The sequence below is a fragment of the Melozone crissalis genome, unplaced genomic scaffold (genome assembly GCF_028551555.1).
Source record: "Melozone crissalis strain CALT ecotype California unplaced genomic scaffold, PUWL_Pcris_2 ptg000027l_1, whole genome shotgun sequence".
Taxonomy (NCBI): domain Eukaryota; kingdom Metazoa; phylum Chordata; class Aves; order Passeriformes; family Passerellidae; genus Melozone; species Melozone crissalis.
In genome coordinates, this window is record NW_026535805.1 from 13545096 (window position 1) to 13558868 (window position 13773).

Sequence of the window (13773 nt, forward strand, 5' to 3'; positions counted from 1 at the left end):
CCTGATTGACAGTCAATAACTTCATACTATAAAAGCCCAGTCCCACATTTTAAGGGCAGGGTCTTCTAATATACCCTTTCTCAAAGTGTATGTGTGCATTTCTCAAAATGTATGTGTGCATTTCCCAGTGTGGACTGGGGATGCTGTTCAAGGCTATTCCTCATGACTGAGAAAAATAAATTAGTCCACAGTCATGGGTGAACCTTATCTCTACTGAATTGTGTTTTTTTCTTAGCTTTAATACAATTGCTTTAAAACAATTACTTCAATATTGCATCATAACACACTGTAAGAGCTGTTCTACCTCCTAAATTATTTAGTAAATTATTCTGATTAAGATCTTTTTGTCCAATCATTATTATAATAAATCATACATATTTATATATCTGGTTTGCCATCCTTAAATCCTCCAGGACCAAGTTGTATAAAGGTTCATTTACACCTATAAAATCCTATAGACATGAACCACTGATAGTCTGGGGCTAAGATTGGATCCAGCCATATCTATGCTCCTCTCTGAGAAGGATTTTGGAAAGCAAGGGGGCCTTGTCTGCACCTTGTGACTCAATGGGAAGGCTTCTGTAATAATTAAACTTTGTCTGAAGCTCCCACTCTGTCTGTGGCAGGCTCACATACACGTGGTATATTTTTCTTGCACAAGATTGTCAGATTGGTCTTGGACTCCACAGATCTGTACGAGGCAAACATCTCTCTGTAGTGATCCCCTTTTACTGGCACCCCTTCCCAACTCTTCCACTGATGCTGACAATGTATTGCTCTGTAAGTGTCTGATTATCACACTACCTGACAGCTGTCTTCCAAGGGAAACAGCAAGTCTTGAACCTGCCCTGCATCATCTGTCACCAGCTCAGTTATAACATGACAGCTGGAAGCACTTGATGCCATCCCAAGACAGGTAACAGTTCAGGGCATAATATCTCCAAGGGCACAGCCAAGTAGAAACAAGTAGACAACCAAGGAGAAGAAAGGACCCAGACCTTAGAGCAAAGGAGAGCACACTGCAGATACACAGGTCTGCTTTTGTCAGTGAAAAGCTTTTGTATGTGGACATTATTAATACTTAACCTCTCTCTGTGGACATTTACACACTGTGCACCTACCAGTAAGAGTGAAAATAATTTGGAATACACCACTTACATTCTTTGTGTTCTAGTGAAAAGAGGACACAATCAGAAACCAAAGCAAAGATTACCACTCTGTTACCAGGGGAAGTATTATCCTTCTCTGCAATATGCATAAACACCAACATAATAAAATAAATATGTATTTTGCAAAATGAAATGAGAAAAAAAGCACAGCAGTATGGAAGAGATACAGAGTCAAAGAATTCACAGTCCTACATAACCAGATTTCCTTCTACTCCTCTTCATTGGAAATGCCTGTTCCACATCAGCCTGTTTCATGAGCATATTGAGGAATGCTCTTCTCTTGCTCATTCTAGAAAGCATCTATTCAAAGAAAGAAACTCTCAAGAGCACATACAGAAAATGAACGTTAAAAGAGAAAGAAGAATACAGAAGATGTAATGTCTCCTGAAAAAAGAAACCTTACAGTAAAGTTTTAAGCAAGCTGCCTGGCCCACAGATCAGGCCTCCCCTGTTTGAATCCTACTGACCAAATTTGTCAGCACTACTCCCTTAGGACATCATTCATGCACCTTTTAAATGGGATCTTTCTTGGGGGAAGCAGGTAAGAGGTATGATTGTAGCTATTAAATTAGCATTAGGGTAGTCACAGTCTTGAAGGATTGGGCTGTCTTTGATCAGTTCCTGAATACAAATGTCTTTCAATTAACTTTACAATAGTCACACTGCATACAGCAATCAAAACATGAAGCAAAGTATTTAAATTACATAGTCTGTTTTCTAAAAAAAGCCTAAGACAACTAGAAGACATCTCAGTGGCTGCACCAAAGAAGACTAATGCAGAAATGGATTTATATTTTTGTTCTTAAACAAAATAAACATAGAACCAAAAAGGTATATACAAAGAGCCAAAGAAATATTACAGATGAGAAGGGCTTCCCCATCCTGTTCTCACAGTGTAAGAGTCCTTTCCATGTAACAGCTAAGTCAAAAGCATAAGTCACTAGAAAATGGAACTCAATAGACAAATACATGATAGGATGAGGCAAGACTTGATCAATCTCTTATGAACAAGTGATTTGGTATGAGAGTAGTACAACCCACAACTCAACAGTTATGTCTTGTAAACAATAAAAAGAAGTGCTTCATTCTGTATCTTGTGGTTGTCTATGGATGCTGCTTTCCTGCCCTGCCAACAGGACATTTCATTAATTTGGAGAGCAGCACACCTGAAGATAACAGAGGTTCCTCTCTTGGTGGTGATTATATGTTTTTAAAGTCATTACTAAAAATTTCTGGATGTGCTGCTTCCCAGTTCTAAAATCCTTTATGCAAAAGCCTGAAGAGGGAACAAACCAAAGACACTAAATGAAAAGAACACTAGCTAAAGACTTCTGAAGATTTAATCTCCTCTATCCCTATCTAATGGAGAATGGGCTACATAAACAGAGCAAGCTGATGGCCAGCAACTACCTTACAATGCACTTGCAGCCAACAGTGTCTGCATCCCACCCTTTATCACCTTCAATGCCAAAGGCCTGGGATGACTCTAGTTGCCATATGAAATTCAAGAGGAAAACCCACACTGGCACTTTTTCCTGCTGTACCTATCTCCTGCCTGCTCGTGGGGATGACCAAGTTCTCAAAAGGCTTGGGACATTCCCTCTGCTGCCTGAAATAAGGGATGCTGATGTAAACATGTAATTCGTTAAGGAAAGGGCAATGATTCAATACAAACTCTTTCATTACACTGAGCAGGTCACAAGCTAAAGTGGAAGTTTAGGATTTGTAATTCAATTAGACAGCATAATGGCAGTCTGTTCTCTCACAAACCCAATTTTGTTTTAGAGATCAAGCTTCTGTGCATTCATTTGGAAAACAAGATCCTTCTTCCAAATGCTGCTAATTTACAGCTCCAGCCTCTTCACAGGTCCTTCCAGGTGCCCAGTCCACTCCTCCAGCAGCAGTCAACCAAACACCATTAGGGTGGTTCGAGGCAGCACAGGGGCAATGAGTCTGCAGTAACAATGTTCAGATAACATAGTAGCTTTCACTATAGGAAGAATCCTCCTCAGAGTCCTCACTGTCACAACTGTTCATTGACGAGATGGAGTAGGTGGTAGAAGGGACACCGTTGTCACTGTCTGTGGCTGGCTTCACCATCACATTCTGTTTCTCTGCATTCAAAACACACAGAAACAAAAGTTAGCTGTGACCACTGTACCCACAAGTGCTAAATTACTACTTGTCTTTGAAAATATATTTTAGCTTCTCACGGTCAGTTTACAATAAATCTTTCAAGCTGCACGATATAGGCCTTTTTCATTTCAGTTTTCAGCAAAAAAAACCAAATGAATGGGAGTTATTTATTTGCTTGTTTTCTTAAGTGCTCAAAAGTGTTCTCTATGTCTTTTCCTATTAAGGTAACACAGGTGAGGAGGAGACATTCTCCACCCCTTCACAGGGACACAACAGGCAATGGAAGTGGCTATTTCAGTGTCTTGCCAGGTAAGAAAAGGAAAGAAAAAGCATGGTAAGGGGCTTTCAAATAGGTACTGATTGTTCAGGACATTTATAGCCTCATCAAAAGCTTCATCTATTTAAGACTGCAAGCTGTCCTTCTAGTGCTGGGGCTACTAAGACTCCTAGAAAGGTTTCTTGGAATGCCTTGACAGCTTCTCAAGTGCCACTTCCAATATCATTCTTCTTTTAATAGGTATTTCTTAGGAATTAATTTTAAATAGACAAATGGTTATCTTCGTTTCAATCAAAATGTTTCCATCACTGCACAAAAAGAGGCACAGAAACCATTTCACCTTCCAGCTGAAGTGTGTCACAGTAAATGTAAATTATTTCCTACTGGTAGCTATTTCTGAAGGTAGGCTAAGAACTCATTTGCTTTTTGTTTGAACAAGGATGAAGACCATTGGTGTAGCACACAATGGGCTGCACTGAAGGCACCACTTCAGCCAGTGCCCATCAGCCACCTGAGCAGACAGCTAGGAGCACTGTGGCACTCTGCAGATGCATGCATTGCACAGGGGCTGCCTCAGTTCCACAGAGGTAAAAGCAATCCTTGTAGCTGAGCCGGGCAGCCTCTCAGCAGTGCAGCCCTTCCTGAGGGAATCAGACAGAAAGGCTTACATAGGTTATCATTTCAGGCTTGAACCAGCACTGCTTAGAGATGTCATTCTATGTCACCATGGCACATCTATCAAAAGCACCTTTCTTTTGGTAAAAATACAATTTGATACACTGCAAAATTAAGGATCATGCACTCATCTCTATGAAGGGAAAACAAAACAATTACTTAAGAGAACACAGCAACAGAGATTTAAGGGGTAGCAGGAACAGACATCTACATTTCAGCACCTAGATACCAATGTCAAGTGCTCTACAAAGAAATTTAGAAGGAAGCAAACTAGAAATAACCCATACTGGGGTTATTAATAAAACAACCACCATGATGCACAGTATTTTAGCAACAACTAGGCAAGATGTTATGCCTGTAAGCCACAGTGGCTTTAATTCCACAAAAATAAACATGTCAGAGCAACTGTCAGTTCAGTCATACTTACATGATATACCAGTGTCTCTTTCAGAGATTTCCTACATAAATCTAGCACATAGAAAAGAATTCAGAGCTTCTTGTCAGGTCTGCTGAGTTTCTGTAATTATGTACTCTGCAGTTTAATCAAAAGTGCCTGGTAAATTTTTCAAGGACCATTCTATGTATTTTTGCTTTTATTAAGAGATCTCTTTGAAAGAGCATAACCTTTAGCATAGTTAAACTAAGTTTTCCTGCCAGACCATGGAATTCATACTGAAGTCTTTTTCCAAACTTTGTACTTATTTATTTTACTACGCAGTAAAGCTAGTTAGTAGACAGACCTCATTATTATTTTTTTAGTGTTTCTGCAGTATTCCCTGAGCATCTTCTTGGTATATAGGTGCCAAAGAAAGTTGTGCAAAACAGATGGAATAAGAGATTGTACTCATCGTGCCACATCCACCCACCTCTCACCTTTCCGCTCTCTGATAAGGCTCAGGCGATGCTCTTTCATTTCCACATCCAGTTTTTCTACCATCCTGTTAATGCAGTTGTCCAGCACCAGAGAGCGTGTCTGTGATTTGATCTCCTGCCTGCAGATAGGGCACTCCACTTTACGTTTTGTCCACTCATTGATGCAGTAGGAGCAGAAGCTGTGCGCACAGTTCAGAGTCACTGCCTGTGGAATTCAGCAGAAGGACATCAGTATAGGATAAATTATGGAAAAAATTCAGATACTGCAAAATAGCATCTTAATGTACTGAGAAACCAGAAATTAAAATTTCAGCTAGCTCTTAAGCCATTATAACAAGGCTAACACAACAGGTTTCCCATAGTAAAACAATAATGTAATGAAATTGACCTTATAGCAAAACATAAACAAAAATAACAGTCTACACGACAAGCATAGCCTATTACTTGTAGAATCAAATGAAAACAGGCCAATTTCTCAAAGAAAAAGTTTATCTGAACAATATAAACATCCCAGGACTTGACTGAATACTATACCTCCCTTCCTTTACTAACCTCTTCATACAGCTAAACCTCAAACAGTCCAACTCTAGTCAACTTAAAGCAAGGTCCACTACAAAATAATTTGTCCCCAAGCAGCTGTCAGCAGCAACTCAGGGAACCAGTTCAAAAACCTACACAAGTGCTCCAAACTTATGTGCATTTTAGGATTAAGCACTCTTGTCTATGCAGATAGAGACATTAAAGCTGAACTTGCTGTCAAGCAAAGAAGAGTCAGGGCAGACAGAATAGATCTCTGGATCAACTCTTTCCCATAAGAACTCACTGTGGGTCTGTTGGGACTGTTAAACAAGGTAAGTAAGGAAAAGGGCTTAAATATTGTGTTACTAGAGCTATGGAAAGCTTCTCAAGTCTCTTTTTACTGGCAAACCCATACAGGTTTAAACATACCTCGATAAAGTGCTCAGAACAGATTGTGCACTGCAACTCATTCTCCAACACATCATTCATCTGATTCAACACCTCTTCTTTTTGGGCTCTCACCTTCTCCTTCTCCTCCTGGTGGAAAAGTACATGTTGTTGTGTATCAACAAAGAACAAGGTTTTTCTCAACTGGCATGAGTGTGTGCAGGGGAAGAAAATCATATTGCAGATCTCCACATGTCAAGTGGAGTGGATATCTATCACATACCCAGATCTGTAATCTCTTTCCTCTTTGTAGTCTCAGCAGTATTGGGAATATTCCCACCCACTACAGAGAACTTGGAAGAGAGAACAGCTATTACCCAAAATTCCCTTCAGCCTAAAGGAACTACCAGCAGATCAATCTTTTCAGAATCTTTTTCAACCCGTTCCTAGCAAGAGTTTGGCTTTAATCAGTTTTTTTTTTGGTGTCTGATATAAAAAGCACAACACGCAACAGACTAAATACTTCAAATACTAAAAAAAAGGAAGGAATAAAGTTTAAAACATTTACTTGCATTTAACAACCTAATAATCTTTTTGTTTGCTTGTTAAGAGTTAAATTAGGCTGATTAGGCTAAGTACCTGCTCTATCTTCTAAAAATAACAGGAAAATTCTACTAACTGAAGCTATAGTTGAAACAGCAACAAATTTCCAAAGATTACATTAAAAAACAAAGCAAACTGCCAGTGGTGGACAATGTGATGACTTCCAAAAGTAAGACACAGGAAAGGATCTCCTTAATTATTTTCTACTCATCACTTTGTGTCAAGGGCAGGAAGAACTGTGGTTTATCTCATTCATTATTCAAATTCCACGTTAGTTCTATCCTACAATCCCTTCTGGAACTGCTGTCACAATGCACTTTTACTTGAATACACTTTAACTGAAAATGAAGCACCTCACTTTTCAAACACTTTTGGTTTGTCAGTGGATTTTTTTTCCTGTTATTTCTGGCTTGATTTTTTGACTGTTTGTTTTTCAAAGAAAGGGTGCAATGGGACCATTTCTCTTCCAAAATGCACTGTTCAGCTGCTATGGGCTTTCTTTATGATTGAGAAAGATCAAATAACAACTGTTTGACACCAATTTATGAAAAGGGCAAGGTGCCCCCTCTTCCAGTGTCAGCTGCCACCTCAAAACACGGAAATTATGCACTACAGGAGGCCAGGCAGAGCCAAGACAAATGTTAAAAAAACCATCTCCTCTGCTCATGCAGCATATCATGTTTCACTTATGAATAAAACTAAGAATGCAGTTATTCCTTACCTTGGTTTCTTCCAGTTCTTTATTCTTGGCTCGAATTATCTCCTCAAAATCTTTTTTATTACGATTCAGTTCTTCCATCAAAGCACGATGCTGTAACAACACCATTCCAGAAGTTATAAGAGTACCATTCTAAGCTACCCTATTAAAGATACATGGTCACAGTCATTTCTTCTATTCTCCTCCTAGAAGAGCAACACATATAAGTTGAGGTGTTAAGGCAGTTTATCCTTAACTTAAAATTGGAATGCACTGCCAGTTATTTATGACCTTCCCAGTGCCATCACACTTTGCATTCCCTCTTCCAGGTTATTCTTTCACTTCAGTTAGGTTTTTTCAGCCACCTAAGGCACAGTCCCTATCTTCTACCAAGAGGCCACAACATTTGGAAAGATTTAAATATCCGAGTTACACAGTTAGACCAAACCTAGACTCATAATCACTTGCCTCTTGCAGGACCTGGGCCAGCTGCTCCTTCAGATTCTCTTCCCCTTGTTGACATTTTTCTCCCTGGGTAAGAAGTGGGGGAAAAAAAAAAGACTTTAGGAACATAAGAGAGAAAATTAATACACTGCACACTTTCTTTAGAGGATATGCTTAAGGAAACAACACTGATTTTCAATAAACAGTGAGATGTTCCACTCTAGGGTTACATGTGTACAACAGAAATTAGAGCTATCACTTACTGTGATGAGTTAAAATGGATATATCATTTAGTTCCATATTTGGAATATCTCCACATTATTCTAACTCAAAAGGCACCAGCATATTCATAGAAGCAAAGAGATCAGCAACAGCCTAAAAGATGCAACTCTGTCTTTGAGTACATTCAAAGACTTCAGAGATACTTAAAGCTCCAGGTAAATGTCCCATTGTTTCTAAGGACACAACTCCAAACTTTCTGTACTTCTCATACTGGTATCTTGTCTTTAGCAATGGACTTTAAGGAAGTAACTAATAAATTATTAGACTCACTCCAAGATGAATCCTCACTTTCTTTAAACCTGATTTTGAGTGGTCTCGAGTTCAAACAGATTTTGGTCTGTTACCAAAAAAGCAACTTATCACATACACTTACTGCTTAAAGGTACTTACAGATTTCAAGAAAGGGTTTTTTGAAAGTAGGAAAATAATCTCGTTCCCCCCAGGGATTAAGGCATGCAGTATTTCATTGACTGTAAAAACAGTGCACTTGCCATGCAAACTGGGCTTTATTTCAGCCATATACTGAGAGAAATTCACACTTCAAGTAATTATTTTTCTACTTTCTATAAGCAAGAGAGATCAGGCCACGGCTTTCATTTTTTCATTTAAAAACATGCTTCTTTACCAACTGAAATGCTTTATTTTGCACCTTTTTCTGAATTCCCCATGCAGTCAAATCTCTTTTCTCTCTCCACTTTCTTTTGTATGTGCACTGTGATACGTGCTAAGTTAAATGCTTCCACGAAAACTTTAGTAGGGGTAAATCACACAAGCACTATTTTTGTTACTGTATAGTTCAAGGGCTATTTTGGATCAATGCCTTACACGAGGCATTCCATCAAAGTGAAGACACAGGTCAAAATTATTGCCACCACACCTCTAGCTTCTGCTGCTCTTTACAGAATGTCCTCTCCAGCTCTTCCACCTGCTGCTGCTGATGCTCCTGCTCCATGCAGAGTTGGTTCTGCAACTCCTGCAGCTCCTGTTCCATTACTAGGATCTCCTTCTGATCACATTTCCTGCGCTTCTGCTTGACATTTAGAACTGCAGTCTGCTTCTCCTGCACTTTGACCTTTAATTTCATTGTATCTTCTAGAGATTTCCTCAGCTTTTTCAAGCCAGTCCATGACTCTACAAGATCAGAGCCTTTCTGGTCCTGCTGGGGGACAGTCACAGCTTTGGAGTGAACAGGGCTACCATGCACTGGAGCACCGTCCCCCTCACTGGGCCCAGGAGAAGGCAGCTTGACATCCATCTTCTCTGTTAGCCGTCTGGCCTCTTCTGCCTGTCCCCATGATTTATCTAAAGGTTCATTGCCACAGCACATTCTGTCTCTTTTGCATCTGGAGTTTGAAGGGCCTTCTGATTCACATGTCTCCAATTCCTCCAAACTAAATTTACGTTTAGGTCTTGAACTCTTAGCTTTCCCCAGGTCACTTCTCTGGGCTAAAAAGGGTCTGATTTTCTCCCATTCTTCTTTAATTACTTCATACTCATATTCAGCAGTCTCTCTGTTTTCCAAAGGCACTCCCAACTCGATACGGTCTCCTTCAGCAATAGGATAGACTTTTGATGGATCCAGGCGCTGTTTATTAAGCCAAACTCCATTTAGACTCTGCCAATAAACACAGAACCACCAAAATTTAATATGTAGTTACAGCATCCTCTGAAAGTTATTTCTGGCAACTGTAAGTAAACACAGCCAACCTCTTCAGTGCTTCAATCAGAACAAGCCACCTCTTCAAATAAACCTTGTAATATTCAGTTGACAGGCTCAGTGTTGCATTTATTACAGTTACTGCACTGTATTATTTATTGCACATTATTCTTGCATTACAGATTTTGTGTACAAGCACCAAGAACAACATTCTGACATATGTGCTTGTGCAGAAGGAAAACAATGAACTCTGAGGGGAAAAACCTGCACAAAAGCTTCAGAAATAAGAACTAAATAATAAAAAGTCTCCACAATAGATCATTGTCAGTAACATAGAATACTACCGTAATTTTTCCTGACAATTAATGTTACCTGAAATTCCAGAAAAAAATGGGAAATAGAAAGAAGCATTGGCTATACTCCTTGCAGAAAACAAAGTTTTTCTTAAATACAAGGAGAGTGTAAAGAAGGAAAATGTTCTTCTAGAGATAATGTTCAAAGCACAAAAATGGTTTCAAAATTAGCTCAAGAAATAATTTTCAAAACCAGCAAAACTGGTCTATGCTCTGGATGAACTGCAGAAACACTAGGAACTGACATGTCTCAATTAGATTCAATGAAACAAGCTGACCAACTGGTCAACAGTGAAAACAGACAGGAAGTGTTAATAGTTAATCTATGGCAGATGTTTCCTATCATGCACTAGCATTAGGTTTTCAAGTTTATACATGTACTACAAGAGGGTTTTGTTCAAGAGCAGTGTAATTTTAATAGTAGCCACTCCATTCCTTTCTGACTAATATGCTGTCAACCCAAACATCCTTCAAATCTGCGTGATGTGTTGAACATTTTTGTTCTACCAGTGCTGTTTTAAACCAAATTATTCATTTTACTGTTTTCAGATCAAATGAGAAAGTGGAGATCACGATATAAAAAACAGATTACTGAAGTCAAAGTGAGACCCAGTTGAGGACTCTGACATCAACATTTTATCCTAATCAGCTGAGAAGAACTTTCAGGAGAAACTCATTTGAACACAACATGAAGCATGGTTTTTCTAACACTAGATTCTTGTTGAAGTTGATTACAATTAAAGCAATTCTGTCACTACAATAAGGAGTTGCACTTTATCTTTTCATTAGCACTACAAGAGTGTTATCCTTTTGAAAGGATAAAATCCTATGTCAAAATTCATGTAGGATATTTTTTTAAGAAAGTGACACCAAACAAGCTCACAGACTGCAAGGTGCCCTTGGCCAGGCCACACTGGTCTGAAAAATGCTAAACCAAGAGGTGGATCTACATACAGAAAGTAATCCAGTCTGCATCCCTACTGCAGCAGACTGAAGATTCCTGCTGGAAGTGCACAACAGGTAAAACTCGTTCCCATGGACCTTCTATCCCACTTATGCTATACCACAGCCTATTCACTGCTAGATCCAAAACAATGGATTCTATTCAATGAATCTCAGAGTACAAGGTCTTCAATTGGTCTCTGTACCTTGTTATCCTTGACAGTCCACTGTCCTTCTGCATTCTGCTGGAAGACACAGTGCTTACGAGAGATCATCAGGGGACAGGTTTTTGACACCAGCTGGTACGTGATATCTAATCCTCGGCCAATAGTCACCTAAAAATAAAGTAGTGTAGTTATTGCAATCAGTAATGACATGGTCATTTCAGGTTATGGCACTTCAATTTAAGTACAGCAAAACTCTCGATCAACATCTTATGGTTATTCCAAAAAGTTTGGCATAATATGATTCTTTTTCATTTAAATTTAAGAGTATATAGAAAATGGAAGCTTACAAAGTATTATCTTTCTCTCCCACTGAGGAAATTTTGATTTCTCTGAGGCACATTACAACCTTGGTTTTATGGAAATCTTCCTCAGCACCAAAGCTGCTCAAAGCCGCTCACAAACCATCTGTGTCCCACCTCAGTCATTATCTAACCATTTCTTCAAACTAGCACTATTGTGTGTGGATCTCAAGATTACTTCTTACCCTCTTCTTTTGCTAGTTGCATCTGTTCAACCATTTGTGAACAGGAAATATATAGGAAAAAAAATTGTCCGGAAAGCTGCCATCAAAAAAAGTGCACACTCAACATTGCCCTAAATACACAATACTTGTATAAATCACATTATCAATCTCATGGCTCAGAATCTAAGCTACAGATGCAGCTCATAAAGTAGTAGTAAAAGTGATCTAAGTAACTGGATTAGACTCTTAATGGTATCTTCTGGAAGAAAGGACATAATTTAATTGTACTATTGTACAGTATCTTATTAAAGCTCATCTAATTTCAGATTGCCATTTAAAGCACATCCCTGCTCTCCCTCCCTCTGCTGCCTCCTCTGCACACTTCTCTTAATTCATGTGTGCATTGCATTACCTGAGCAGTTCTCACCTTGAGTTTAGAGCAAGAACTCAGACCCCCATGTCATAACCAAAGGCAAGGAATCAAATTAAGATGACAAAAGCAAACTTAACCATGTTAGTGCCCACCTCTTACAGGTTTCATATATGTTTCTGTCAGCATGGATTGCGTATGTAAGAGGTACAGAGACTCAAATGGATAAAGACTCCCTTCTTCATGAGGATTCAAACATAAAACCAGCTTTGCATTTGTCCCTGCAGTGGCATCCTCAGGGCTCAGTCACACACATCTGCAGGACCTCACATACCAATATAAGTGACAGCAAGCAGGGTCAGTCACAAAACTCCCCCTTGATCAAGTTCCTTTGGCAAACAGGGGCCCAAGATGTCACCCCTCACCTGCTGGAGTTCAGTGCTGCTCACAGCAGTACTGGCAAATCACATCCCATCCCCACACATCCGCTGTGTCCTTTGGCACCAAAGTGGTCCCAGCACCAAGCCTGACAGGGTTCAAGAAGTGTTTGGACAACACCCTCAGGCATGTGGTGTGATTCTTAGGGCTGTCCTGGGCAGGGTCAGGAGCTGGACTCAATGATCCTTGTGAGTCCCTACCAACTCAGGATATTTTATGATTATAATTTAAATCTCCAGCAAAAGCAGTGTGTGCTCTGTGGCCTGGCACACCTACAGCACCAGAATGCCATCAGCCTCCCTGCTGTGAATGACAACGGCTGTGCAGACAATCAGAGCAGTAACATCCCAAACTGGATTCCCTGCACATTTATCAGTGCCCTGGCTGTAAGTTGTTACCTCCAGTCCTTCACCGAGGAGATCTGCACATCTCAGGGCTTCGAATCCATGATGGGAGAGTAACAACAGCACACATTTGGATGAGAGCTTTTTGCAGTGTGTGAGCACAAGGCCTTGGCAACAGCATCAGCCACACCATCCGATTTTGACCACCAGAACAGCAATCCTTTTACACTGCCCCAACGTGATCACATATCTTTGCCTGCTGGGTTTTAGGGAAGGGTACCAGGGCCCATTTTTCAACTAAAATCCACGATCGCTGAGAAAATGGCTATTCCTGTACCGCACCAAAACATAACCAATACAATTTAAACGCGACCTCGTTTACACCTGAATACCTAATGTCTTAGGACTGTTAACCTCGCCAAAAGCATCGCTTTGCTAATTACGCTACGGATTCCCTTCGTCCTCACTTACGTTACTGTCACACAAACAACTCTATCTAAATACGACAGAAGAATTTAAAGATATAAACAAGCGAAGGCTTGGCCAAGGCGACTACAGCGCCGGGGTCCGCCCTCCCCGACGGCGGGCGTTACCGGGGCTGAACGGCGCCCGCTCGGGCAGCCCGGCCGGGCGGCCGCTCCCAACGGCCCGGAACGGAGGCTGCTGCTTAAGCGGGACGAGGCGGCGCTTTTCCCTCCTGGGAAGCTCTGTAAGAAACCACGAGACCGCACCAAACTGCGCCCCGAGAGCCGTGCCCACCCGCCCGCTCCGAGGGCCGGAGCCCGGCGCGGCTCACCTGCGTGCCGGCCTCCAGCAGGAGCCAGTCGCCGCTGGCCCCGACTCGGCGGAGGCACCAGGCCAGGCAAGGCACCCCGCGCACCGCCATGGCGCCCGCCCGCCGCGACCGGCGGCAGCGA

The 13773-nt window shown here is 40.8% G+C and overlaps 1 protein-coding gene across 2 annotated transcripts; it reads right to left on the reverse strand.

The window, feature by feature from the left end:
* Positions 1–2719: 2719 nt before the first annotated feature.
* RNF8 (ring finger protein 8) lies at positions 2720–13766 on the reverse strand. Of its 2 annotated transcripts, none has more exons than XM_054279454.1 (8): positions 13653–13766; positions 11221–11349; positions 8940–9677; positions 7805–7867; positions 7361–7450; positions 6079–6186; positions 5131–5335; positions 2720–3283 (listed from the first exon to the last, which is right to left on the reverse strand). In XM_054279454.1, the coding sequence occupies exons 1-8, from the start codon at positions 13740–13742 to the stop codon at positions 3138–3140; spliced, it is 1569 nt and encodes a 522-aa protein (XP_054135429.1). In that variant the 5' UTR covers positions 13743–13766; the 3' UTR covers positions 2720–3137. The 2 variants fall into 2 exon arrangements, with proteins under 2 accessions (XP_054135429.1, XP_054135430.1); XM_054279455.1 differs by having other exon boundaries at positions 3148–3283; positions 5124–5335.
* Positions 13767–13773: the final 7 nt, after the last annotated feature.

Excerpts from the sequence above, each read along its gene's own strand:
- RNF8 (XM_054279454.1), bottom strand. The coding sequence starts at position 13,742 with ATGGCGGTGCGCGGGGTGCCTTGCCTGGCCTGGTGCCTCCGCCGAGTC. Across the intron at positions 9,678-11,220 it reads GGACTGTCAAGGATAACAAG|AGTCTAAATGGAGTTTGGCT; the intron begins GTACAGAGACCA and ends GTTTATTGGCAG. Across the intron at positions 5,336-6,078 it reads GTTCTGAGCACTTTATCGAG|GCAGTGACTCTGAACTGTGC; the intron begins GTATGTTTAAAC and ends TGAATTCCACAG.